Source organism: Eubalaena glacialis, chromosome 10, assembly GCF_028564815.1.
Source record: "Eubalaena glacialis isolate mEubGla1 chromosome 10, mEubGla1.1.hap2.+ XY, whole genome shotgun sequence".
Lineage (NCBI taxonomy): Eukaryota > Metazoa > Chordata > Mammalia > Artiodactyla > Balaenidae > Eubalaena > Eubalaena glacialis.
Window position 1 is genome coordinate 19,470,416 of NC_083725.1, and position 25,706 is coordinate 19,496,121.

A 25,706-nucleotide genomic window follows, 5' to 3' on the forward strand; every position below is an offset into this window, starting at 1 on the left:
TTAGCCTTGGCCTCTGTTTATTAGGCCAGACTAGCTGTTTAACTTTCTCAGTTATTTCTTTAAAATTCAACTTTTTCAGATAAAGATCTGATATATCTTGTACATTTCACACACATGCACAAACACACACACACACAAACACAATTTCAGCACTGGTACACATTGTAATGATTTCCTTTCACAGCCATTAAAGCAGTAGGTACGAAAAGGTTTGTGCTTGGCCTACAGTAGGGTCAGCAAGATAGAAGGCTTGAGTGTGACGTTCAAAGGAAGGAGGCAGGACTTGGTGACCTATTGATTATAGAGGATCTGGTAGGTGAAGGTATTACACACCACTGTAAGGGACCAACCTAAGGTGATTGGGAAAGTAAAGATAGGGGTGCTGTATTTATCTATTGCTATGTAAAAATGACCCCAAAACATAGTGGCTTAAAACAATAGCCATTTATTTTTCTCTCGTTTCTGTGGATCATGAATTCGGACAGGGCACAGGGCTGGTCTCTGCTCCATGATGTCTGGGGTCTCAGCTGGGAAGGTTGAAGGCTGGGACTGGAAATCATCAGGGAGCTTTTTTTAATCCATATTTCTGGCTAGACCTAGCCTGGGAGGTCACATACCTCACTTCTGTGATACTCCACGGTCAGGGCAGTCAGTATTCCCTCCCCAGATTCAAGGGGAGGGAACACCAACCCCACCTCTGGTTGGAGGAGTGAGCATGAGTCATATTGAAAGAAGAGCTTGTAGGGTAGGCTAATTGTATGATTAGGCCACCCAAGATGGCTGTTCTCTTGCTCTCTGTACATCCCTCAACCAGACCCTGCTTCACTATACCCTACTCACCTGACTGACCTTCCCTCTTAATCATAGAGCCTGATCAGTAAATGCCTACATACTTGCCCTGGCCCCAGCTAGTGAGTGTTGTAATCTTTAAATCAGAACAGCTCCACAAAGATGGTTTATCAAAGGGGCAGTGAGGGTTGTGCTCCTCTGCTGGTTTCCCTGGTAACTGATGAGCCAACCTGATATCAATTCCCCCATAACAATTCCCTCTTCTTCCGGTAGGGAAGACTGTTGCCACTGCCAGCCTGCCATCTGCTGCCCACCATGGTGTGTCTCTCAAGGACCCTCTTGCTTTGGGTGTAAGTAAGATCCCATATCCAATAAACCATTGATGTCTCTGTCGCTAACTCTGGATTCTTTCCATCTTGAGGCTGGGCAATTACAAGCTTTGAAGTCCTGCTGGGGTGCAGCCCAACACTAACTTTTGGTGTGGCCAACTTTGAAAAATACAATCTCCCACTTGTTACAAAACATAATTAAGGGTGGGGATTTTACTTTAGGAAAAACCTGGGTTTGGCTTGGAGTAAGTAGGGTTAAAGTGCTCACTTTGTATGTTGTCACTCCTATCTTCTGTATAAAGTAAGTACAGGGAATTCCCTGGTGGTCCAGCGGTTAGGACTCTGCACTTTCACTGCTGTGGGCCTGGGTTCAATATCTGTTGGGGAACAAAATCCCACAAGCCACTTGGGCAAAAAAAAGCCAAAACAACAACAACAAGCAAAATTAAAGAAATAGAAAAAATTAAAATAAATAAATAAAATAAATATAAACGAAAACAATGTTACAAAGTCACAAAAATTTGCTGTCTCCAGCTGAAGATCCTAAATTAAGCAACAGGTTCCCAAAATGTGAGAATAATCATACCTAACACTTACATCATTCTCTGGAAATAGGTACAGGAAAGCAATGCCATGTAATGCTATCAGTTCAGACCCCAGCTCTACCACTTTCCATGCAATCATGGAAAAATAAGTTAACTTCTTTGTAGCTCAGTTATCTCATTAGTTAAGGGGTGGATAATAATAGCATCTAATTCATGGAGTTTTTGTGAAGGTTAATATAATTTTATTAATTGTTCAAAGTTAGGCATTAATGTTTCCTATTCCTCTTCTTCCTCCTACTAAGAAACAATTGCAAAATTATCTCATCATAAATGAAAAGCTAACTGGATTGCTTGAAAATATTTTCATGAATTTCCTTTGTGCTTTCTGGGTATTAAGTGAGAGAAGCTGGCCCAGTGAACAGAAAAGGCCCAGGTTACACATAAACCACTGGTCTCAGAAGGTCAGAAGTAGTGGGAAGGGGACCTGGCACCTTATCAGCTGGCTTCTAAGCCAGCGCCTCCTGCCACGCGCCGCTCGGGCGTCCCAGCGCCACGCTCCGCCCCGCCCCGCCTCTGCTGCCGGCCAATGGCCGGCGGCCGTGGCGGCCCGAGGCTGCTATTGGAGGAGGCGGCCGGGTCGGCGGGTGAAGCGGGGTCAGGGACTCGCCGCTGGCGATCCCTTCTCTCCGCTGGTAACTGTCCGCTCCGCGCTCGGCCACCATGGCTGTGCTGGCGGCCCTTCTGCGCGTTGGCGCTCGCGGGCGCAGCCCCCTGCTTTGGAGGCGGATGCAGGTGAGAGGGACTGGGACTCGGGACTCGCCTCGGAAGTCTTCTGCCTGCGGCCTCGCGGCCGGAAGGAGCCCTAAGTGCAGGCCTGAGGAAGCCCCCGGCGGGACCCACGCCCCGAAAGCCACGCGCTCAGACTTGCCGGCTTGTACAGGGCATTTCCGTTCTCAGGGGCTCTCCCGGATCGTGATAATTGCTTTCTAGTGTGTCAAATGGGGCAGGTAATTTGACAGGCAGAAAGGCGCGGGCTTGGTCTGACCTTGCCCGACGGGTAGGGAAGGCCCGTAAAACTGTTTTCGAGCTTTTCTTTAAAACATGTTTGTGAGCGTTATTGTCAAGAGATTTTGATTTCATGCAATAGGTAATCATTATGGGCTTACAGGGTGATAATAAAAAGATGTACCGACTCGGAGCAACTTCAAACCTATCAGGGAAAATAAATGGCTACTCACTTTCTTGATGAGTAATGCTTACGTGTTAAGGGTGTCCAGAGCCGTGTTTCTCCTCTGGCTGTTGTGTTTAGGGAACACAGGAGCGACAGCCTTGAAGGAATCTACTAATTTCCGTACGTCAAAGCAAGCTAGCTTGCACCACATGTTTAGGGTCTGGCAAAAGCTAAGGAGTAGGTAGAGAAGTTCAGGGTGTGGTTGGTGAAACGTGACTTTTCCAGTTTGGTTGGAGCAATAAAGTTTGAAATCCAGTCATATTGTAAGAGTTTGGATTTGACTTAAGTCAGCGAGGACCGTTGATATTTTTGCTCTTGTCATAATTACAGGTATAGGAGCATTGAAGTGGGGAAAAAACTATTGTCTGTTAGGTGTGATGTAACTTGACTGGTGTGCTGGCAGTAGGAGCTGAAAGGGAGGAGCGCTATGCAAGAGACTGTGAAAGAATAAGTGTAGAACTTGACAAATGCAGAGTGAGGGTGGGAGCCAAGGGAAAAGGAAGAGTCAGGAGGAGTGGGTTTCCAAGAAACATGAGTTCTTAGCATATTTGTTAGTGTGTCGGAAATCACAAAAATGTACTTGGGTCATCCTGAGTTACAACCAACATTTACTAGTGAATTAGGTGAAATAAGTACTCTAATTTTGTAAAAAAACGAAACAAAACATAAACCAAGTGCAGAACCCTCTTAATTTATAGTTTAACTAGGAGCTTAAAATCAAACACAATTGTTGCTGATGAGAAAAATGAAGTTGTAGGTTATGTAGCATATGATTTGTGGTGTTCATTTAATTGAACTCTAGGAATTACTTGTATTGGTTGTTACTTGAATTAAGTGGTCACTTAATGAACCATGGAAATCCGTTTGTTTTAACAGGTTTTGAATATTCAGTGCCATTTTATGGAATGGAACTTGATCTCTAACCCATTAAACTGGCTTTTTCTCTTTGCCTTCAAATACACACAGGTCTCCCTTACGGTCAAGAAACCTTTATGGACTTTATCAGAGCTTGTTGCTTTCCAGCTGGAATTGCTTTTTTCTTATGGTCAAAAGAGTAGTCCTCGTCACCTTCGTTTACATCCATTTCTCTTTAAACCTCTGCAGTTAGATTTCTGTACTGCTTAACAGAAGAATACCAGTGATTTTCTTTTCCTGTATTTTTTCTTCTTCTTCTTGACTTTTCTTTATACTATATTTGACACTTTTGACCATTCCCTCCTTTAAAGTCCTGTCTTGCTATTTTGAACCAAGATAATTTTCCTTTAATAGTCAGACTTAAAAAAAAAAAAAAATCCTGCATCGTGCCAGTCCTGAGCCTGTTTGTTCCCAGATTCATCTCCTCTTCTCTTTCTATATTGCTGTGAGGCCGACCCTTGCAGGTGCCAGCATCATCTGGCTTCTAGCTGGGTTCAGAAACTGGTGGAAGATTGGGAGATAAGAAGGGAGAAGTCAGGATAATTATTTTTTTCCTCTCTCTGTCTTAGATTGTGTTTCTGACAATGTCTGCCAGTCCTTTGGTTCTTGCTTCTGCCAGGTGACCCTGACTCCTTGGCTTTGGTAACCCTGCTTCTTCCCTTTGTCTTAACAGCCTGAGCATGCTAGTGGCTTCCTGTTGCTAATCTCTGTGCTGCTGTCTCCTGTTCTCAGCTCTTCTGTCACCTGTACATTTATTTATTTATTTATTTATTTATTTATTTATTTATGGCTGTGTTGGGTCCTCGTTGCTGCGCGTGGGCTTTCTCTAGTTGTGTCGAGCGGGGGCTACTCTTCGTTGCAGTGTGTGGGCTTCTCATTGCGGTGGCTTCTCTTGTTGTGGAGCATGGGCTCCAGGCGTGCGGGCTTCAGTAGTTGTGGCTCGCGGGCTTTAGAGCGCAGGCTCAGTAGTTGTGGCTCACGGGCTTAATTGCTCCGCGGCATGTGGGATCTTCGCGGACCAGGGATCCGGCCTGTGTCCCCTTCATTGGCAGGTGGATTCTTAACCACTGTGCCACCAGGGAAGTCCCTCACCTGTGCATTTAATTCTCTGCATTAAATTCCGTTTCACATAGAATGGTTTTTTTTTTCCTGGTTGAATCCTGATGGATACTCATGGTTTTTGCATTCCCTTCCCATTCCCTTTCACCCTGCGGAGTTTTGAACCTCAGTTCTCAGGCCTTTCTTATACAGAAAAAAAGAACAGAATGTTTTGGTAAGCAAGTAAGTGGTGATAGTGATCTGATTGGCAGTAAACAGAGAGAAATGGATAGATTCAAGAGATAGCAGGGAGATAGAATCTGTTGAACTTAATGACTGATTGGCTGTGAATGGCTGAGAGAGGAGTTCCACAGGCATTGATGAGCCCAGCTACAGCAAGTGTGTAGACAGAGGAGAGAAGAGGGCTTTGTACAGGGCCTTTGGGACACACAGTATTTCAGGACAGGCAGAACAAGTGGGAACCCGTGAAGGTGGATGAAAAGAGAGGATGGTGTTGTGGAAGAAAACCAGAGGAATGTAGTGTCACCTGAAAGCCAAGGGAGGGGAGATTTCCAAGAAGGAGGGTGTATTAGTTTCCTTGGGCCATTGTAAGAAAATACCACATATCGGGCAGCTTAAAACAACAGAAATGTTGCACAGTTCTGGAGGCTAGAAAGTCCGAAATCAAGTGTTGGCAGGACCCTGCTGAATCCTGTAGGGAAATCCTTCCTTGCCTCTTCTGAGCTTCTTGTGGTTTGCTGGCAATCTGAGTCCCTTGGTTTGTAGATGCATCACTCCAGTCCTCCATCTGCACATGGCAATCTCCCTGTGTCTTCACTTCCCTTCCCTGCGTCTGTCTCTGTGTTCAAATTTCCCCTTCTTATAAGGACATCAGTCATATTGGATTAGGGCCCACCCTAATGAACTTATTTTGACTTGATTACTTCTGTAAGGACCACATTTACAAATAAAATTACATTCTAAGGTCCTGGGGGTTAGGACTTCTTTTGGGTGGGGCACACAATTCAACCCATAACAGAGGGAGCATTCAACAATGTAAAAATTTAATATAACAGTGTTTATATAAGATTTTAACAAAGGAATTATATAAATGAAATACATAAAATGAACATATACATAAAATGAAAAGTGTTGATTGAAATTAGCATAACTGTTTAATACTTGGAGAACTTTATAAAGACCTGAAGAAATACAGATTTGGGATATCAGTTTTACGTAAGGGAACTTTGCTTCCTCATACAGACAATAATATGCATAAACACAAGGTATTTTGAGTACTAACTGCTAAATCCTCTAAGAAGTTGAAAAAATTTTTAAATGATTAATCTGTTTTCTCAAAATGTTTCCTTGATAATGGCTCAATTTCTAATTCATTTTACTGATTTTTACAGTTATTTTGGCATATGGATAGTTCTCATGAATTTGTCTCCTGTGAACAGAAATAATGAAAAATTAGTATCACTGATGATACGCTTGATTAATGAAGAATATCATAAGCAAATCATTAGTTACTAAAAAATTATGCAGTACTTTGGAAAGAGCAGTTGCCTCAGCTTCCTAAATTTTATTACTATTTTAAATAAAATATATAATATGTATAACAAATATATAATATGCATAATATATAATATGTATATATATGTATAATATGTAAACTATATATATGTGTAATAGAGTGAGACTGCTTGGATTTGAAATCCCAGCTCTGCCCCATATTGGCTCTGTGACTCTGGGCAGGTTACTTGACCTGCCTGTGCTTTAGTTTCCTTACCTGTAAAATAAGAATACTAATACCCACCCATTGGCTGGTTCTGTATCTAAAACATATTCCATATACATCTGTTTGTATCCACCCCTCTTGTGACCTCCCTAGCACTAGCCACATGAGCTCTTGCCTTGTCTCCTTCCCTTTTTCTACTCCTGCTCCTACAATCAGTTCTCTATACTTCAGCCAGAGTGGTCTTTTTATAATAGAAAAGCCTTCAGTGGCTTCTCATTGCACAGACAAGAATCCAGAGTCCTTCTCATGGCCCCTTTGGTCCCTGCTTGCTTCTTTAGTCTCAGATCAGACTGTGTTCTCCTGAGTATGTGGCTCCCGCTACACTGTTCCACTTTCTATACTTAGCATGTGCCAAGTTTGTTTCTAATTTAAGGCCTTTGTCCTAGTTCTTCCCAATGCATCAAATGCTCTTTTCCCTAGATCTTCCCCAGGCTGACTCTTTTTTTTTTTTTAATTCATTTATTTTGGCTGTGTTGGGTCTTTGTGGCTGCGCGTGGGCTTTCTCTAGTTGCAGCAAGCGGGGGCTACTCTTCGTTGCGGTGCGTGGGCTTCTTATTGCTGTGGTTTCTCTTGTTGCGGAGCATGGGCTCTAGGTGCGTGGGCTTCAGTAGTTGCAGCACGCAGGTTCAGTTAGTTGTGGCTCGCGGGCTCTAGAGCGCAGGCTCAGTAGTTGTGGCACATGGGCTTAGTAGCTCCGCGGCATGTGGGATCTTCCTGGACCAGGGATCGAACCCATGTCCCCTGCATTGGCAGGAGGATTCTTAACCACTGCGCCACCAGGGAAGTCCCCCCAGGCTGACTCTTTAATATTCAGTTTCTCAGCTCCAGTGACATCTCCAGAGAGCCCTCTGTGGAACATCCCATGCAAAATAGGCCCTCACTCTGTAGCTCGTTATCCCATTTTGTTGGCTTCAAAATATATTTACCCTACCTGAAATGTTTTTCATAGCTGCTAGTAAGCACCAGACTTTGTTCATTTGTTTAGCGTTTCTTGCCATCATTGGGATAAAAAATAAATAAAATCAGTCTCTTCTTGAAACGTACAGTCTAGTGGGGAGACAGGCCAGTGAGGGTTACAGAATTATGTGTTTGGGACAAATAGAGTGTGCACGGTGTGCTGCAGAAGCTAAGATTGGAGTGTCTACCTCTGCCTGCATTGTCAAGGGTGGTCTCTAGAGTTCTTGGGGCAGCTGAGCTGTCCTTGAAAGATGATTGTGATATGCAAATAAAACTTAACTAGTTGTGTTCATTTATCACATATTTATCACACATTATGTTCAGTGTCTTGATCCTACTATAATTTTGTCATTCCTGGGATATTTAATGAGCTCTAGGCACTATGCCAAGTGACAAGGATGTAGCAGTGAACGAGAAAGGAGGAGGAAGGGAAGGGGGAAAGACAGGACTGCTCTCAGAAGCTTGCTTTGTATGGAGAGAGAGAGATTAAATATGTGAACCCTGTATTTACACAGTGTGAGAGGTGCTTTGAAGGAAATAATCATGTTGAAATAGAAGCCAACTTTAAATAGTCAGGGAGAAGCACTCTGGGGTTGTATCATTTGAGCTGAGACTTGAAGAACAAAAATGAATCAGCCAAGGCAAGCTGGGGAAAGACTGTTACTAGCAGAGGCACACTGCAAAGAGCTTGAGGTGGGAATGGGTTCAGAACAAAGAGGAGGCTGGTGTGGCTGGCACAGAGCAAGAGTGGCATGAGTTTGGAAAGAACATTAGAAAAGAAGACAAAAAAAGGAAAGAACATTAGGAGCCAGATCATACCATCCAGATTATCAGGAGCTCCAGTTCCAGGAGCCAGGAACTTGTAGGATAAGGGAAAGACTGTGGATATCATTCCAAGAACAATGGAAAGCCATCAAAGGATTTTAATCAGGGGAGCGATGTGATCTGATGTACATTTGTGTGTGTGTGTGTGGGGGGGTTGTTTTTGTTTTTTTGTGTTTTTTTGGCTGCGCCATGCAGCTTGTGGGATCTCAGTCCCCGTGGGATCTCAGTCCCCCTGGGATCTCAGTTCCCCACCAAGGATTGAACCTGGGCCACTGCAGTGAAAGCACCAACTCCTAACCATCGGACCACCAGGGAACTCCCTGATTTACGTTTTAAAAACCGGATGGACTGAAGAAGGGAAGTTGGGGATGCAGGAAATGAAGTAAAAGGCTGTTACAGTAGCAAGAGATGGTGGCTGGGACTAGGTGGCAGTAGTGCAGATGAAGCAAAGTGGAAGGATTTAGGTATATTTTAGACACAGTATTGACAGTACCTGTGATAGAGTATCTCTAGGTATTAGGCAGATATGGAGGGTGAGTCCTAAGATTTTGGCTTAGCACCTGGGCAGATTGTGACGTGATGTCTTGAGGAGGGAAATGCTGGAAAGAAACTAGTGTTCTACTTTTCCGGTTATCACGGACGGCGTGAGGCACCATGAGCAGCAAAGTCTCCCGTGACACCCTCTACGAGGCGGTATGGGAAGTCCTGCATGGGCACCAGCGCAAGCCCCGGAAGTTTTTGGAGATAGTGGAGCTTCAGATCAGCCTGAAGAACTGTGACCCTCAGAAGGACAAATGCTTCTTGGGCACTGCCAGGTTGGCACCATTCTCATCCTACCCAGCCCTCAGCGTCCCCGTGTCCGTCTCCTCCTTTCAGGCTCTGGTTGAGCCTGAGATGGCCAGGTACATGCAGCACTGAAGTGCCCAGGTAGTTCAGACCCCCTGCTCCAGGCAGGCGTGGCTGGACAGACCCCCACACTGGGTCTTAAAACAAGAGGGGAGGGACTTCCTTGGTGGCACAGTGGTTAAGAATCCGCCTGCCAATGCAGGGGACACTGGTTTGAGCCCTGGTCCTGGAAGATCCCACATGCTGCAGAGCAACTAAGCCCGTGTGCCACAACTACTGAAGCCTGCACGCCTAGAGCCTGTGCTCCACAACAAGAGAAGCCACTGCAATGAGAAGCACGTGCACTGCAACGAAGAGTAGCCCCTGCTCGCCGCAACTAGAGAAAGCCTGCACAGAGCAATGAAGACCCAACGCAGCCAAGAAATAATAAATAAATAAATAAATAAATAAAAACAAAAACCCCCAAAAAACAAAAACAAAAAACAAAAAAAAAAACAAGAGGGGAGGTGTAGGGAGGCCTTGGCTGAGCCTGCCAGCTAGTTTGAGAAGCCAGACTAGCTGTTGGTGAATGTGGATGCTCTGGGCTTAAGTCCACTCCCTGCCCCAAGTTCTCCATATGTGTTCTGGGAGACCAGCAACATTGTGATGAGGCCAAGGCTGTGTATATCCCCCACATGGGCATCAAGGTGCTAAGGAAACTCAACAAGAATAAGAAACTGGTCAAGAAGCTGGCCAAGAAGTATGATGCCTTTTTGGCTTCAGAGTCTCTGATCAAGAAGATCCCACGAATCCTGGACCCATGCCTGAGTAAGGCTGGTAAGTTCCCTTCCGTGATGACCCACAATGAGAACATGGTGGCCAAAGTTGATGAAGTGAAGTCCACGATCAAGTTCCAGATGAAGAAGGTGCTGTGTCTGGCAGTGGCTGTTGGCCACATGCAGATGACAGATGATGAGCTGTGTACAACACCCACTTAGCTGTCAACTTCCTGGTGTCATTGCTCAAGAAAATTGGCAGGGGATTTCCCTGGTGGCGCAGTGGTTAATAATATACCTGCCAGTGAAGGGGACATGGGTTTGATCCCTGGTCTGGGAAGATCCCACATGCCGCAGAGCAACTAAGCCCATGCACCACAACTACTGAGCCGGCGCTCTAGAGCCCGCAAGCCACAGCTACTGGGCCTGTGTGCCACAACTACTGAAGCCCGTGTGCCTAGAGCCTGTACTCCGCAACAAGAGAAGCCACCACAAGGAGAAGCCCACGTACTGCAACGAAGGGTAGCCCCCGCTCGACACAACTAGAGAAAACCCGCATGCAGCAACCAAGACCCAATGCAGCCAAAAATAAATAAATAAATTTATAAAAAAAAAAAAAAAAGAAAAATTGGCAGAACATTTTGTACATTAAAAGCACCATGGGCAAACCTCAGAGCCTGTACTAAGGCACAGCTTAATAAACCACACTCCCACCATTAAAAAAAAAAAAAACAACTAGTGTTCTAGGGGGGAAATTGAGAGACATGAGTTGGACATTAAATTCAGGCTGTCAAGTTGGCACTTGGATATATGAGTCTGGAGGTCAAGGCTGGAGATAGAAATTTGGAAATCACCAGGACATAATTGCTGTTTAAAGCTGTGGGGCTAGATATGATTAAGGAGACAGTGAAGATGGAAAATTAAAAGGGGCCTGGAACAAAGCCCTGGGACATTCCAGCACTTAGAGGTTGGGAAGGGGAGGATGAAACAGCAAAGAAGACAGAAAAATAACTAGAGCGGTAAGAGGGAGACTTTAAGATTGTGTTAAAATGGAAGCCAAGAAAAGGGAGGGTTTGTGTAGTGGTTTACACATATTACCTCATTTCATTCTCACAACAACTTGTGGAGAGTATTTTAGAAAACTTAATGCTCAAGAATACTCAGCTAGTAAGCCCAGGCTCTTAACCACTGTGCGTGTTTCCCCAAGAAGAAAAGTGAGTCCCAGGTTGCTGAGAGGATGAGATGAGTATAGTGAAATCTTTATTGGATTTTGCTATCCAGACATTGTTGATCTTGCTCAGAGCCAACAGTAGGATAGATAAAAGCCAGATTGGGTGGGCTTGAACAGTAAGTAGGAGGTGAGGACAAGGAAGCAAATTGTAGGTAACTTGTTGGAGAACTTCTCTTGTACAGAGGAGCTAAGAAATGAGGTGAAAGCTCAATGGGAGTCTGGGTTAAGAGAAGTTTGTTTTTAATTCTTTCAGGTGGGAGGAAGCCTATTACTGTGCTTACGGAATAATCCAGGAGTAAAGGGGATGAATGATGTTGGGGCGAGGGAAGGGATAATGGAAGATGTGGCATCTTTGAAAAGGCAACTGGAATGGGATCCAGGGCAAAGTGGAGAAACCAGGGAACCTTCAACTAAACAGAACCAGAGACTTTAAGGTGGTTTAGAAAAGGCCCTTTGATTGCAAGGAACAACATCCCATTTCACACTAGCTAAGTAGAAAGGGGCTTTTTTGAAGATATACAATAGGCAGGCTCTTGGACATCCAAGGTTAGGAAATAAAGTAAAGCTGGCCTTGCTGGAACCCTAACTAGAAAATCACTAACTATGTTATCTTTTGTCTCTTGTAGTGTGGCATGGTCTTTTCTTCCTTTTCTGAGTGTATATGTTCCATTCCTTTGCTTCTCTGCTTACTTGTGGCTTTTCTCTTTACTGTAACCTCTGCTTTTACATGGTGTTGCTGACTAACTCCAGCCCCTTGGGCCTTTCACTTCAAGTGCCCATCATCATCCAGTTGATCGGGTCTCTCAGAGTGCTAGCTTGGTTCAAAGTCCATTCCATTTTTGGTCCTGTCAGCTCTGGCCAGTGGGAGGAGGATGGGAATCACCTTGTAGGTACTTAGGGCTGTCCCTTCCAGACCCTTTGGAGAAAGGGGTGTAGCTGGAGAGGCAATGACTGGCATGTTTACTACAAGTAGGAAATTTTAATTCAGAGTTGGGTCACAGATAATATGCTAGAATCCTTCAGTGTAAGTAGGTTATATAAGCAGCAGCCCAATTTGGGCTTACTTAATTTAGAACTTAGATTTAACTTAAAATTACATTTTATAAAGCTTACACTTAAAAAGGCTTAGAAATTTTAAGATGATAAATTCATCAGAAGTTAAAACATACATTTCCAATGAACAGTTAATCAGACGAGAATATTACAAAAGTAGTAATTTTAAAAATTGTAACAGTGATATATGCAAACAGGAAAATTTGGAAATTAAAGTATAATGCAGCAAAAAGAAATTACCATAATCCCGTTACTGAGAAGTATAAAGTGATGTAGATTAATATTTTTTACATCATAACAAATATTTATATTACAGGAAATAAGATATGTGGAACGAAGTTATGTATCAAAACCCACTTTGAATGTAAGTATAAATTTAAATTGTGCTTTAAAATTTCAAGAATTTAAAGGAAATGTAGTCTATTAAAAATGCATATTCTAAAGCATGTATAGATGAGGGTCAGCTTGGGATGATTCAGTGGTTAGGAATAGCTAATTATTGAAATATTAAGTCAAACTCCCAAATTACCATAAAAAATTTCAGTCTAGCGCCCTGCATAATTTCTGCTTCTTCCCCAATCATTGTCTATGGTAAACAACCTTCTCTAAAACTAGGCAATGTTCTTCCTTTACTTTTGGGGACCCCCATTATATTGTGTTGGTACATTGCAGAGGCCACATGGAAGATACTAGAAGAAAGGGGCTGAAGGAGACTGGGGATTAGACAGGAAGGACCATCACCTGGTCACCTAGTGCTTCCTGAGGGGTCCTCCTTTTGTTTCATAACGGTTCCTAAAAAGACTTAGTAATAGCCTCGACCAGAATCTAGGGAATGGTTCTCTTATTATCTATGAGGATTTATGTATGTATGTATGTATTTATCTAAGAGCATGTAGAAGGCAAGCGTAAGGAGAGAATTGTTAAAATAGTGTTTTGCAATATTTAAGAGAGCTTTTATCTACTTTTTCTTAAATTTTATATTGTCTTATTAATAGTTTAAGAAATTATGGCTCTGGCTGTGTCCTAGTTAAGTGGTATGGCCCCCACTAACATACAGGTCTTGACCCTGGACCAGAGTTTCCCTTCAGTAAGGAAGCCCTTTAATTAGGGCTTTTTATGCAGTTAACAAGGGTAAACTGATCATTTCTTAAATTTTGACTAAGGAATAGAATTGAACCTTAAGCTTCTGGTCTATGCCTATTTTAGAACTGGTTTCTCTTAGGTTTTCTATTAGGTCTTAAATCATAAAGTACCAGCATTGAACTGATTTTAGTGCTGTTCTAATATTATTTTCATCTTTGATGGGTAATTAGTCATTCATAAAAAGTCTGCTTCTTGGATAATATATCTATGAATTGTTTATTTATGAAAGATGATGTGGGTAAAATATTTAAATATAATAATTTTTACCATCTTCTGTCTTGCCAGGAAGTGGTCATAGTAAGTGCTGCAAGAACACCCATTGGATCCTTTCTAGGCAGCCTTTCCTCTCTGCCAGCCACTAAACTTGGTTCCATTGCAATTCAGGGAGCCATTGAAAAGGCAGGTTAGTAATTGCTTTACTTTTTGTGTTGAGGGGCAGTGATTCAATGGAACAAATGTTTATTTTGCACTTACTATATACGTAACACTTAGAAACAAATTAATGCCTACATTTCTGAATTCCCTTGAAAAGAAGTCCTTGTACTATAGTGTTACGAATGAAGCTCAAAACTGACAAGAAAAAGAAACCATTCCTGCTATATAATGTCATGTACTTTACTAGGTAATTACTAATTATTAAATTGAATGAAATATGGAAATGTCTTTTTGATTTTTTAAAAAAGGGATTCCAAAAGAAGAAGTGAAAGAAGCATACATGGGTAATGTTCTACAAGGAGGTGAAGGACAAGCCCCTACAAGGCAAGCGGTACTGGGTGCAGGTATTAGGACTACATTTTTGCTTTTACACTTAAATGTTTGACATGGCAAAATGGAGGTCATTTCAGCTTAAATAAAATGTTAAATGCATAATAGACTTATATTGGCAGAAGAGATGTTGCAGATTATAGTTTAACATGCTCTATTTTATTACAGTTTATTTGAAGAATATCTTTGTTTTTCAAAAGTATGATTTATATTGGTTTTAGGCTTACCTATTTCTACTCCATGTACCACTGTAAACAAAGTTTGTGCCTCAGGAATGAAAGCCATCATGATGGCCTCTCAGAATCTTATGTGTGGACATCAGGTAAGAAGTACCTTCTTTTCCATTTTATAACTAAAATAATATGCAGTGCTAAAAAACGCTAAAAATCTAAGCATATTCATACTCTAGAAGTGAGATTCTTTCTCATAAGTGCAGTTGCTGTGTTGTTTCAGACACTCAGGAGTGTCTGGATTTGCCAATTCCATTTGAAGTCGAGGTCAAAATGATAGCTCAAGTGTCTAGTATTAAAAAGTAATTTTCAGCCAGGACGTTTTAGTCTTTGGGTGCCCCTTTACTTAGAGATTCTGGTTGATTTAAGACACCGTAAATTTTGCCTGTGCTAGAATGAGAAGGGTTTTTATCATAAATGAGAATAAGGTGCTGACCCTGGGAATCAAATCGTTGATTGAGCCCAGAATTGATGACTAATTTATAGTTCCTTATGTTCAGGTTCAGCTGTAAAATTGTGCAGGCTTTCTATTGGCCTTGATGATTGTGATCTTGTCTTTACCTGAGACTGAGCAAGAGATAGGCTGCTCAGCAAATATATGCTGGATGTTAGGAGGCTAGACCTGGACTCGTAGACCTAAGAGTTTATCAGATCCAAGCCTTTTTTTCAGTTGAGGAAAGAGGTTGAGAAGACTACAAACACAGTTAGTTACAGGGGTAAAATTAGAAAACAGGTGTCCCTATCCCTGTCTAGTGCATTCCAGCCTATCAGGGTGTAACACACCAAGGTAAAAATCAGTTGTGAGGTGTTTGCAGATTATTTCTTACATGTACAAGAATCATAATTATGCGTACCCTTGCTGTTACTCCTCCCTTGCTTTGTTTCCAGTTGTAAGGCAAGCCAAAGAGAAAAAAAAAAGTGATACCTGATACACATGCTAAAAACTGAGATGATATAGAAAAGTATAAAATGAACAATCTTCTTTCTTCTTGCCCCACTTTGAATCTCTGACTTATTCATCACTTTTTTGTGTATTCTGCCACCTAAGAGCAGAGAAACTTTGGGGAAGTTTCTTAAACTCTGTGCCCCATGTAATGTCTTGGAGATTATTCTGTATCAGCACATAAGATAGTACTCTATTGAACTGAACAACCATAATATACTTATGGGTCCTTATTGAATGGACATCTAGATTGTCTCCAGTTCTTCACTATTTTAAATAATGCTGCAGAGAGTACCCCTATGCATATATCTTTGTGTACTTATAAATACTTAAATCAACTCTTGTTAATTCACTGTACTACACGGTATAGTGTAGTGGTTAAGAACAAAAAGTCTGGAGCCAGACTAATTTCAAATCCTAGTTTTGCCCATCATTAGTTGAGGATCTACTATGTGGACATTCACTGGAGATTGGTGAACAAAGCATTAAAAAATGTCATCGTGTGCAAGTCTGTCTTTTGGAAAAATTCCTAAGAGGAGATTTTTGGAGTCAGAGATTTAAAAATTTTGATATTTTCAAATGCTTTCCATGAAAGTTATACCAGTTACACATTTTCCAAAGCTTGTGAGAGCTTGTTTGCCTATACACAAGGTAACACTGACATCAGGTATTACCAAACCCTTGTCAAACGGTCATGAGATTGTTTAGATGTTTCAGAACGGTTTGAATGACAATGAAAATTTTGTCTCAGTTGATTTTTTTGTGGTTCTCTAGCAAATGCTTTCAGTTAGTGTTCTTTGATTCATTTGTGCATGTATAAAATTATCTGACTTAGAGGAATACTAGGAATTGCCTTATTTTGAATATTATCTGATTTTGGAAAATGGTCAATTTTATTATATTCTGTAGAATAATTGATAACTTAATTTCTGTCACTTATTATTGCCATCATCCCCAGAAAATACTCAGTATTTCAGGATAACAGAATAAAACTTATATGAGAACTATTTGAGACTCTCCATATTTGAAAACAGGCAAAATATTTAGGTTTCTTTGGTATAGAACTTCTGTTTGTCTTTATTCTTGATTAAAGACTGTGAGAATATAATATTGGCTTTAATTTTATATTTACATTAATGTTTTATATTAAACTATTTTTAAATATTAGCCCTTATAATGCAAATGAATTTCTTGTGTTAATCTGTAATTACAGGTTAGTTGATTAATACTTATTAAACTTCTACTATATATGCCAGGCACTAATGACATAAAAATAGATATGACAAGGGTTTCTGGCCTCAAAGGAGCTTAGTTTAGTGAGAAGATTTGACACATAAATGTAGCTACAGTACAGTGTAATATTATTAATAAAAGCAATGCACAGTAATTGGGGAACACAAAAGAAGGAAGGGAAACTGTTCCAAAAAGGGATAGAAATACGTGGTCAGGGAAAGCATGAAGTGGCTGTGTTTTGATTAGTTTTAAAGGAAATGTAGGTGTTTTACACGTTGGTGGATAGGTCAGAAGTGCAGAGGTGGTGTGAATTAGCACGGTATCTTTGAAGACCTTGATTTTCTTTTTTTCTTTTTGGCTGCACTGCGCGGCATGTGGGATCTTAGTACCCCGACCAGGGATTGAACCCGTGCCCCCTGCAGTGGAAGTGCAGAGTCTTAACCACTGGACCGCCAGGGAAATCTCTTTGAAGATATTTAAACAGTTCTGTATGACCTCAGGTGTAGGTCCAGGCATGAGACTGGAAAGGGAATGAGAAGTCAGATTGTAAAGGACCTTATGTGCTATGCTGGTGAGTCCTGTAAGGAGTGGAATGACCAGACTTACAGTCTAGCCAGAATGACTCAGATGAGTGTAGATGACACTTGGGTGGAAGGACAGGCTACATATCAGATGATCAAGTAGAAAATTACTATAGCTATCTGGGAAGAGTTGATTGGGAGGATCACAATCAAGGAAGTAGGATTATTTCTGAGAACTGAGATTACGTTTTTGGCAGTGTCAGTGAAATGAAGGGTTAGAAGAATTTCAGAAGACGGTTCTACATTAAAGATTCCTGGCATTCTTATTAATGTCTGATTCTGATCTTAATTATCATTACACATTTCAGACCATTTCCTTTTACCAGTGTCAAGAGGGCACTTCCTTTAGTGACTGTATAGCAAATGTTTAATAAAGTCCATGTAGAATACTTGTTTGTTGTAGCTGTGTAAAGGGTATAATGGGTTTGCAACTACAGTTGACCGTTGAACATGGATTTGAACTGCCTGGGTCCACTTAATGTGCAAATTTTTTTCAATAAACACGTACTACAGTTGAATCTGTGGATGTAGAACCATGGATAGGGAGGGCCGACTGTGAAGTTATACACAGATTTTCAAGTGCGTGGAGCGTTGACGTTCCTAATCCTGTTGTTGTTCAGAAGTCAACAGTACTACTTGAATTGACATTGGGTTTTTGTGTGTTGCTGAGCAGGATGTGATGGTGGCAGGTGGGATGGAGAGCATGTCCAATGTTCCCTACGTAATGAACAGAGGAGCAACACCATATGGTGGTATAAAGCTTGAAGATTTGATTGTAAAAGATGGGCTAACTGATGTCTACAATAAAATTCATATGGTAATTGTTGCTTTTTAATGGAGAAATGCTGTGTATATAAAATACTGCTTGATTTTAAAAATATATATATTTAATTTAATTAATATTTAATTAATTATTTATTTTTGGCTGCGTTGGGTCTTTGTCGCTGCATGTGGGCTTTCTCTAGTTGTGGCGAGCGGGGGCTACTCTTCATTGCAGTGTGCGTGCTTCTCATTGCGGTGGCTTCTCGTTGTGGAGCACAGGCTCTAGGTCCGCGGGCTTCAGTAGTTGTGGCTCGCGGGCTCTAGGGCGCAGGATCAATAGTTGTGGTGCACGGGCTTAGTTGCTCCACAGCATGTGGGATCTTCCTGGACCAGGGATCAAACCCATGTCCCCTGCATTGGCAGGTGGATTTGTAACCACTGCGCCACCAGGAAAGTCCAATATATATATCTCAGAAACTGAACTGAAGGATATAAATGTTGATTGAGCCATTCATTTTAGGAAAATGTTTTTCTAAGCTCATTGCATCAACTTGGCTCAATTGTTGAATAAATTGCCCCACACTGAAATAGGGCATTTTCTGACTTTTAATAATGGATTCCATAGGTGTTTAATTATTTGTCTTCAAAATAGCAACTTCTGGGCTAATTCAAGTATTTGACGATGAGACATGAGTAAAAAAATTACCTAGTACAGAAAGAAGTATATTTTAAGAAAATATATTTAACTGCTAACCACTATTTTATGTTATGCAAAGTTAATTAGTTTCTTAAAACTTCCAACTTCTATCAGGGCAACTGTGCTGAAAATACTGCAAAGAAGCTGAATATTGCACGAGATGAACAGGATACTTATGCTATTAACTCCTATACCAGAAGTAAAGCAGCATGGGAAGCTGGAAAATTTGGAAATGAAGTTGTTCCTGTCACAATTACAGTAAAAGGTTGAAGGATAGATTTTAATTTTTAGTAGACTTTACGTGTTGCTAAATATTTTATGTTTAAGTTTTAGTACATTTTTATCTTTGTTAATTTCAAGTGCGGACGCTGACACTGCTGCTTATGGTTAATAAAGGGAAATGTTGCTAATTCAGAGGTAATATTTAATTTCTAAAATAATTTAATTTAATTTCTAATATAATTCTTTCTAATATAGCAACAGAGAACACACTAAGTTAAGTGAAAAGGGGGGATTTATTAGAAGGCCACTTGGGGATTCGTCCCAGAACTGAAAGATGTACGGCAGCAACCAGTCAGCTCTGGGAACTTCAGGGATTGGGAGTGGGTAGTCAGTACCATTAGGGCATGCTGTCTCGGCTTTTCCATGCTGCTCTTGTTCTTTATTGTCTCAGCCTTCCTGTGGTGCTGCCTCCATCTCCAGGGTCACATCTGTAGGGCTCTCAGTCACAAAGGAAAGAGACCTCCTCACCAATTGCAGCAAAATGAATCCACAGTAAAGACTCAGTTAACTTGGTTTAGGTTACATTTCGATTCTAGAAATAATTACTGTGATGAGAATGATGGAGTACCAAAACTTAGCCTAGGTTGGACATCTACCCCTGGGGTTAGAAGAATGAGGTCTGTGATCATAGAAGGAGGCTGAGAGAGGAGAATGGGATGTGGCTGAATAGAAGATTTAAATTGCATCAGGCTACTTAATAAACTCTTCTTTAAGACACTAACAGAAATTATTGATGGTGGATTCTTGAGTGGAATTTACTTGGGATGGTTTAAGGTATGTGGGCATACAGGGAAGCACAGACTACCAGGCACCTTGTGTACCGTTTCTTACTGAGCAACTAATTATTATCTTCACTGCTAAGATTACTTAATTTAAAAGATTTTGTTTTAGGTAAACCAGATGTAGTGGTGAAAGAAGATGAAGAATATAAACATGTTGATTTCAGCAGAGTTCCAAAGCTGAAGACGGTTTTCCAAAAAGAAAATGGTTAGTATTAAGAAATGAAGCATAAGAAAAAAGAGTCAGTATACCATGTCTCGTCTTAGAACTGCCTAAGGATTTTTAAAAATTCTAGAAAACAACTAGATGGTATTTAACATTTTCAATGTATCAGGCTCAAGTGAAGTTAACAAAACATATGACATTTATCCGAAGTATATTTAAAATTGCTTAACAGTTAATATTTTCTTTGCGTGTCTGTGTGTGTTTGAACTTTTTTTTATTATTAATTTTTATTGGAGTGTAGTTGATTTACAATGTTGTTAGTTTCTGCGGTACAGCAAAGTGAATCAGTTATGCATATACATATATCCACTCGTTTTTAGATTCTATTCCCGTATAGGTCATTACAGAGTATTGAGGTAGAGTTCCCTGTGCTATACAGTAGGTTTTTATTAGTTATTTATTTCATATAAACAGTTAATACTTTCAATATATAAAGCCTCTGGAACAGGTTGTAGAATGATGTAGAACAGTTTTTCATATGCACTTCATCTTGAAAGTTTTTCGTGATATGAAAGTCAAGTTTACATATTATGTTAAATATCTGTAAGCCTCTGGAGGACTAAGCTGATAGCTGTTTTTCATTGTTGTATCTCTAGTGCCTGGTTCTCAACAAATAAATGTTGAATGTTAGTGTAAATGGGATCCCAGGTTACTAAATCCTTTGAGGAAAAAAGGTCAGTTCTGCTTTTAAAATTGGCTGTATACAGCTGCAATAATAATCTCAAATAACTTTTTTCCCTTTTTTGATTGAATTTCTCAATACTAACTGTAGGAGTGGATCAATCTTTTTTATTAAAGCATCATATAAAAATTTATATTGCAGGGAATTCCCCGATGGTCCAGTGGTTAGGACTCCATGCTTCCGCAGCGGGGGCACGGGTTTGATCCCTGGTCGGGGAACTAAGATCCCACAAGCCTCACAGCTTGGCCAAAAAAAGAAAAAAAAAATTTATATTGCAAAAGTATATTTTTATAATTTTAGCAGCAGTCTATTTTAGGGTCTTCATTGGTATTTAAAAAAAAACAGCTTAATTGACATATAATTTGCATACCATAAAATTCTGTTTAAAATGTACAGTTTAGTGACTTTCAGTATTCATTTAACTTCAAGTGATTGTAGAGAAGAAGAAATATCTGATTTTGACACTGATTTGCAAAATATATAATGAGTGCCTGCTCTACTGTGAATAAGCAAAGACTTAGTGTTAGGAAAAATATGAAGTGGTCCTTATCTTTGAGGAATTATGAACCAGCATTTACCCAGTGCCATCACGCATGCCTTTTGAGGTAGCTTTGAATAAACTGTTACAAAAAACTAACATAAGGGGACTTCCCTGGTGGTCCAGTGGTTAAGACTCCACGCTCCCAATGCTGGGGGCCCGGGTTCGATCCCTGGTCTGGGAACTAGATCCCACATGCCACAACGAAGATCCCACACGGGGCAGAAACTAAGACCCGGCGAAGCCAAATAAATAAATAAAAATATATTTTAAAAAATCTAACATAAAAAGGCATACTGACATTAATTGTGTTATACACATACACATTTAATTATGTGTATTTTCCTGAGGGCAGGAATTATCTCCATCCATATCTTCATGCATCTAGCAACCCAGGCAATATTCTGTAGAAATTTGTTAAATTGATCCAAATGAATTCAATGTGAAAGAATGTTCTGACGTCATGCTCATTGATACTTTCAGGTACAGTAACAGCTGCCAATGCCAGCACACTGAATGATGGAGCAGCTGCTGTGGTTCTGATGACTGCAGATGCAGCCAAGAGGCTCAGTGTTAAACCACTGGCAAGAATAGCAGGTAGAAAATTTCTGAACTTGTTTATTCCTAAACCCCTATATTCTTCCTGAAATTGAGGTTCTTTGTCAGTAATATTATACGTAATATTGAAGTTGGCTATTTCTGTCTGTAGGTTGTACTTTGTGACAGAATTTAACTAGTACATGTTTTAATTGAGATAGAACCTCCTTCAGTATTTTCGTTAGGATTTGCTTTGTATAAGAGAAAGCTTTTAAAAATCTTTCCCTATCCTGGATGATGTGTGGGAGACTACAGGGTACATGTTTTCCGCTGGCACTGTGGGGAAAGGTAGCCAGGTAGAATAAAAAGAATATGGGCTTAGGAGTATAGAGATACAAAAAATCTAATTGTACTAGCATTTATTATTAACTGTGTGGTCTTGGCATGTCCTCAGTCTCCTTAAGACTTTTTAGCTGTAAAATCTGCCTTGCCTTCTTCATAGTTAAACAGATACCATTTTGTTTAGATCATGGTTTCTTAACCTTAGCACCATTGACATTTCACAACAACTAATTGTGTTGTAGGGGGCTATTCTATGCATTGTAAGATGTTTAGCAGCTTGGCTTCTACCCACTAGATACTACAATAAGTGGCATTCCACCTGTGCAACAACCAAAAATATCTCTAGATAATGGCAGTGTCCCTGGAGGCAGTTCCCCCTAACTCCCTATCTGTGAAAGTCAATGGCTTAGATGACTGGTATAATCTTGTAAAGTGCAGAATCTTAGAAAAGGCACAAATACATTTAAATACACTAAAAGGTGTAGGAAACTTGCATTTTTGCATATTGTATAAGTTGTTAGATATAGTCTTGGGTGCTTATAAAAAGATTTTAATGACCTTTTTTTTTTAATAAAGCATTTGCTGATGCTGCTGTAGAACCTATTGATTTTCCAGTTGCACCTGCATATGCTGTACCTAAGGTGAGAACAAAATCACAGACCATAACTCATTGTGCCAGTTTCTGGTTTTGCTTATACCAGGGTTGCATGTTTTAGATTTTACATGTTATTCATCTGCCAAAGCATAGAGGTAGCTTAGTTTCAAATCTTCTCACTTCTCCTGAAAACAATTAGAGAGCAACAAGGATAACAACAACAAAAGTAAAGGGGCAACCCACAAACTATATTTTCAGTGGAGCAGATAAAATCTACATGATTGAATTCCTTGTGTGGAACTCACACGCCTGGAATGGCAACCACAAAGTGGGAGGTTGGTGCAGCAGAGAAAAGAAGGGAATGCTGAGGGTCCAGGGTTCTAGAATTCAAAACAAATATTCATTACTAGAAGGAGCAGTCTTCAATCCTGAAAGGGAACTCCTGGGAGCTGGTCTGAGAGTAAAACTGGAGATGGAGAGGACCTATCTGCTCCAATTGTCAGTCTGAGTCTTTGCGGGAAGTTACTAAGGGGTCCCAGGAAAGGAGACAGTGTTGTGTTGGTTTAGGGGTTAAGGGATCTCAGAAGACTCCAGCAAATGTTCCCTTTCAGAAGTAGAGGGCCTCACCCTGAGAGAGAATGTCTGAGGGTGGCACACAGATTAAAAAAAAAAAAAAAAATCAGTGGGGAATAAGGATAGAGAAGGATCAGAAACAACAGGGAGTGATGATCTGTCCAGAGGTGGCAGATCTCAGAAAGCAACACAGTTATACAACTTCTGAAAGTGAATGTGCATCACATTGGAAAGGAAGGGTGATAAACATTTCTCAGCTAGATTCTGAGAGCTAGAAAAGTGGCTATAGTTAGGTACCATGTTTTGTCTCATGGTGTTGGAACTAGAGGAAGCTGTTTGAGCTGTACAGCTTAGAAAGCTACCTCAGCCTGCTGGAGGAAGAGAGCAAGGAGGAACAAAAGTTTCATGTTAATTTTATTGTTGCTCACAACAAAAAAATTTCTAAAGATAAACACCCTCCTGCAATAGCTGAGGAACTATCAAAACAAAAGATCATATAATAAGACTTTAAGTAAATCATTTACAATGAAAATATGATAGCTCTGAATAACTGTGTCCCAGATAACCCCACAGCAACTTTTATAAAGCAGAAACTCTAGGGGATGCAATGAAAAATTAGTAGAGACTAATATACCTCTTTCATTTGATAGATAAAGAATCTAGAACTAAGCAACATATAATCAGTAAAGTAGATCTTAAGAATATGTATCAACTATGTACCCCTAAATAAAGAGTACGTTTTTTTCAGTTATCCATGGAATGTTCAAGAAAATCAAGTTTTCTCTCTCCAAAATAGAAATACGATAATGCAAACAAGTCTTTGATTACAATGCAATAAGATGAGAAATTAGGGCATTCCCTGGCAGTCCAGTGGTTAGGATTCCACACTTCCACTGCAGGGGGCACGGGTTCGATCCTTGGTCAGGGAACTAAGATCCTGCATGCCGTGCAGCCCCCAAAACAAAAACAAAAACAAAAACAAAAAGATGAGAAATTAAAATCAGAAAATAAAAGGGCCCTTCCTCCTGGAAACTAAGAAACTCCATATTTATGTATTACATCAAAGGGAAATAATATAAATGAAAATTGCAGAATTTCAAGAAGATAATGAAAATAAGTTTTGATTTAATTATCTGAACATAATCTATATTTTTAAAAATTTAGGTTCTTAAAGATGCAGGATTGAAAAAAGAAGATATTACAATGTGGGAAATAAATGAAGCCTTTAGTGTGGTCGTACTAGCAAACATTAAAATGCTAGAGATTGATCCCCAAAAAGTGAATGTCAATGGAGGAGCTGTTTCTCTTGGACATCCGATTGGGTAGGTAAAATTATAAAGAAAAATATACCTAGGTTAATGGCTGCCTTTGTATATTCCTATCAAAACTTAAACTGCTTCATGATAATTCTTGTTACTCTTGGTTTAACAGTTTTTCTTCCCACCCATCCTTCATAAGGCAAATACCATTTCTGATAGGATCCCCATTGAACACAGATCTATCACATCTGTTCCTTGAAAACTAATATTGTTTTATGTTGAAGAAGATAATTTAAGAGTAAAATCTGTGCTTGGGCTTTTTAAAAAGCTGTAACCATTCTTGGGGCTTCCCTGGTGGGCCAGTGGTTAGGACTCCACGCTTCCACTGCAGGGGGCATGGGTTCGATCCCTGGTCGGGAAACTAAGGTCCTGCATGCTGCTCAGTGCGGCCAAAAAAAAAAAAAAAAAAAAGCTGTAACCCTTCTTGAAACAAGTCTCCCATGTTAAAGTAGTTAAATTCAGCTATAAGTAATGGCTAATTTGGTTATTCATACAGTCTATAAACCATTAAAGTACCAAAATGCTTTCTTAATCCTAGGATGTCTGGAGCCAGGATTGTCGTCCATTTGGCTCATGCCTTGAAGCAAGGAGAATATGGTCTTGCCAGTATTTGCAACGGAGGAGGAGGTGCTTCTGCCATGCTGATCCAAAAGCTGTAGACAACTTCTGTTGTCTAAGGCAACAACCCTATGTAGCCAGAAAGGCCTGCTGTAATCAGGGTGACTGATTACCCTGGGTCAGCTTGTATGAAAATAATGTTTCACTTTTTATTATTTTCAACTTTTTAAAAAATAGGATAAAAAATCAAATCCCCAAACCTTTTGAGATTACACAGTAATTTTTTCTTCTACTTTACATTTTTTCTAATCTTGAACACGTTTTTTGTTATAAGGCTGTACTGTTTAAAATACCACTGTGCAATATTAGTGACTTATAAGTAGCTAGAAGCTTCCATTTTAGAGAATAAATCTTAGTTTACATTTTTGAGGACTGTTAAAGGTTAAGTGAATGTTATCTATCACTAATTTAGATTTAATAGAACCTTCAGAGTTAAGAGCAGTTATTCTGTGCAAACTAGGAATGCCTCAAATCATTAGTCAAGAAGCTAAAGACTGTAGTGTTGCTAGAAACAGGAGGAACCCGTGTGCTCAGGTCTGAAGTGGG

At 40.3% G+C, this 25,706-nt stretch overlaps 2 protein-coding genes across 2 annotated transcripts; both read left to right on the forward strand.

Annotated features, from left to right (window-relative positions):
* Window positions 1-2,296: 2,296 nt before the first annotated feature.
* Window positions 2,297-25,359, forward strand: ACAT1 (acetyl-CoA acetyltransferase 1). Its single transcript, XM_061203886.1, has 12 exons — window positions 2,297-2,455; window positions 12,632-12,679; window positions 13,744-13,861; window positions 14,142-14,237; window positions 14,445-14,545; window positions 17,884-18,027; window positions 18,784-18,934; window positions 19,843-19,938; window positions 21,660-21,773; window positions 22,632-22,696; window positions 24,388-24,545; window positions 25,081-25,359. Exons 1-12 carry the CDS (start codon window positions 2,384-2,386, stop codon window positions 25,199-25,201), a joined length of 1,284 nt encoding a protein of 427 aa, XP_061059869.1. The 5' UTR covers window positions 2,297-2,383; the 3' UTR covers window positions 25,202-25,359.
* LOC133099137 (large ribosomal subunit protein uL1-like) lies at window positions 9,085-10,253 on the forward strand. The gene is made up of 2 exons (XM_061202606.1): window positions 9,085-9,244; window positions 9,859-10,253. The coding sequence occupies exons 1-2, from the start codon at window positions 9,085-9,087 to the stop codon at window positions 10,251-10,253; spliced, it is 555 nt and encodes a 184-aa protein (XP_061058589.1).
* Window positions 25,360-25,706: the final 347 nt, after the last annotated feature.

Bases quoted from the DNA above. Each gene is read 5' to 3' on its own strand.
- ACAT1 (XM_061203886.1), top strand. From the start codon at position 2,384: ATGGCTGTGCTGGCGGCCCTTCTGCGCGTTGGCGCTCGCGGGCGCAGC. The intron at 21,774-22,631 runs GTAGAAAATTTC...TTTTTAATAAAG, and splicing joins ACCACTGGCAAGAATAGCAG to CATTTGCTGATGCTGCTGTA. The intron at 24,546-25,080 runs GTAGGTAAAATT...TCTTAATCCTAG, and splicing joins TCTCTTGGACATCCGATTGG to GATGTCTGGAGCCAGGATTG.
- LOC133099137 (XM_061202606.1), top strand. From the start codon at position 9,085: ATGAGCAGCAAAGTCTCCCGTGACACCCTCTACGAGGCGGTATGGGAA. The intron at 9,245-9,858 runs GGTTGGCACCAT...GTGGATGCTCTG, and splicing joins ATGCTTCTTGGGCACTGCCA to GGCTTAAGTCCACTCCCTGC.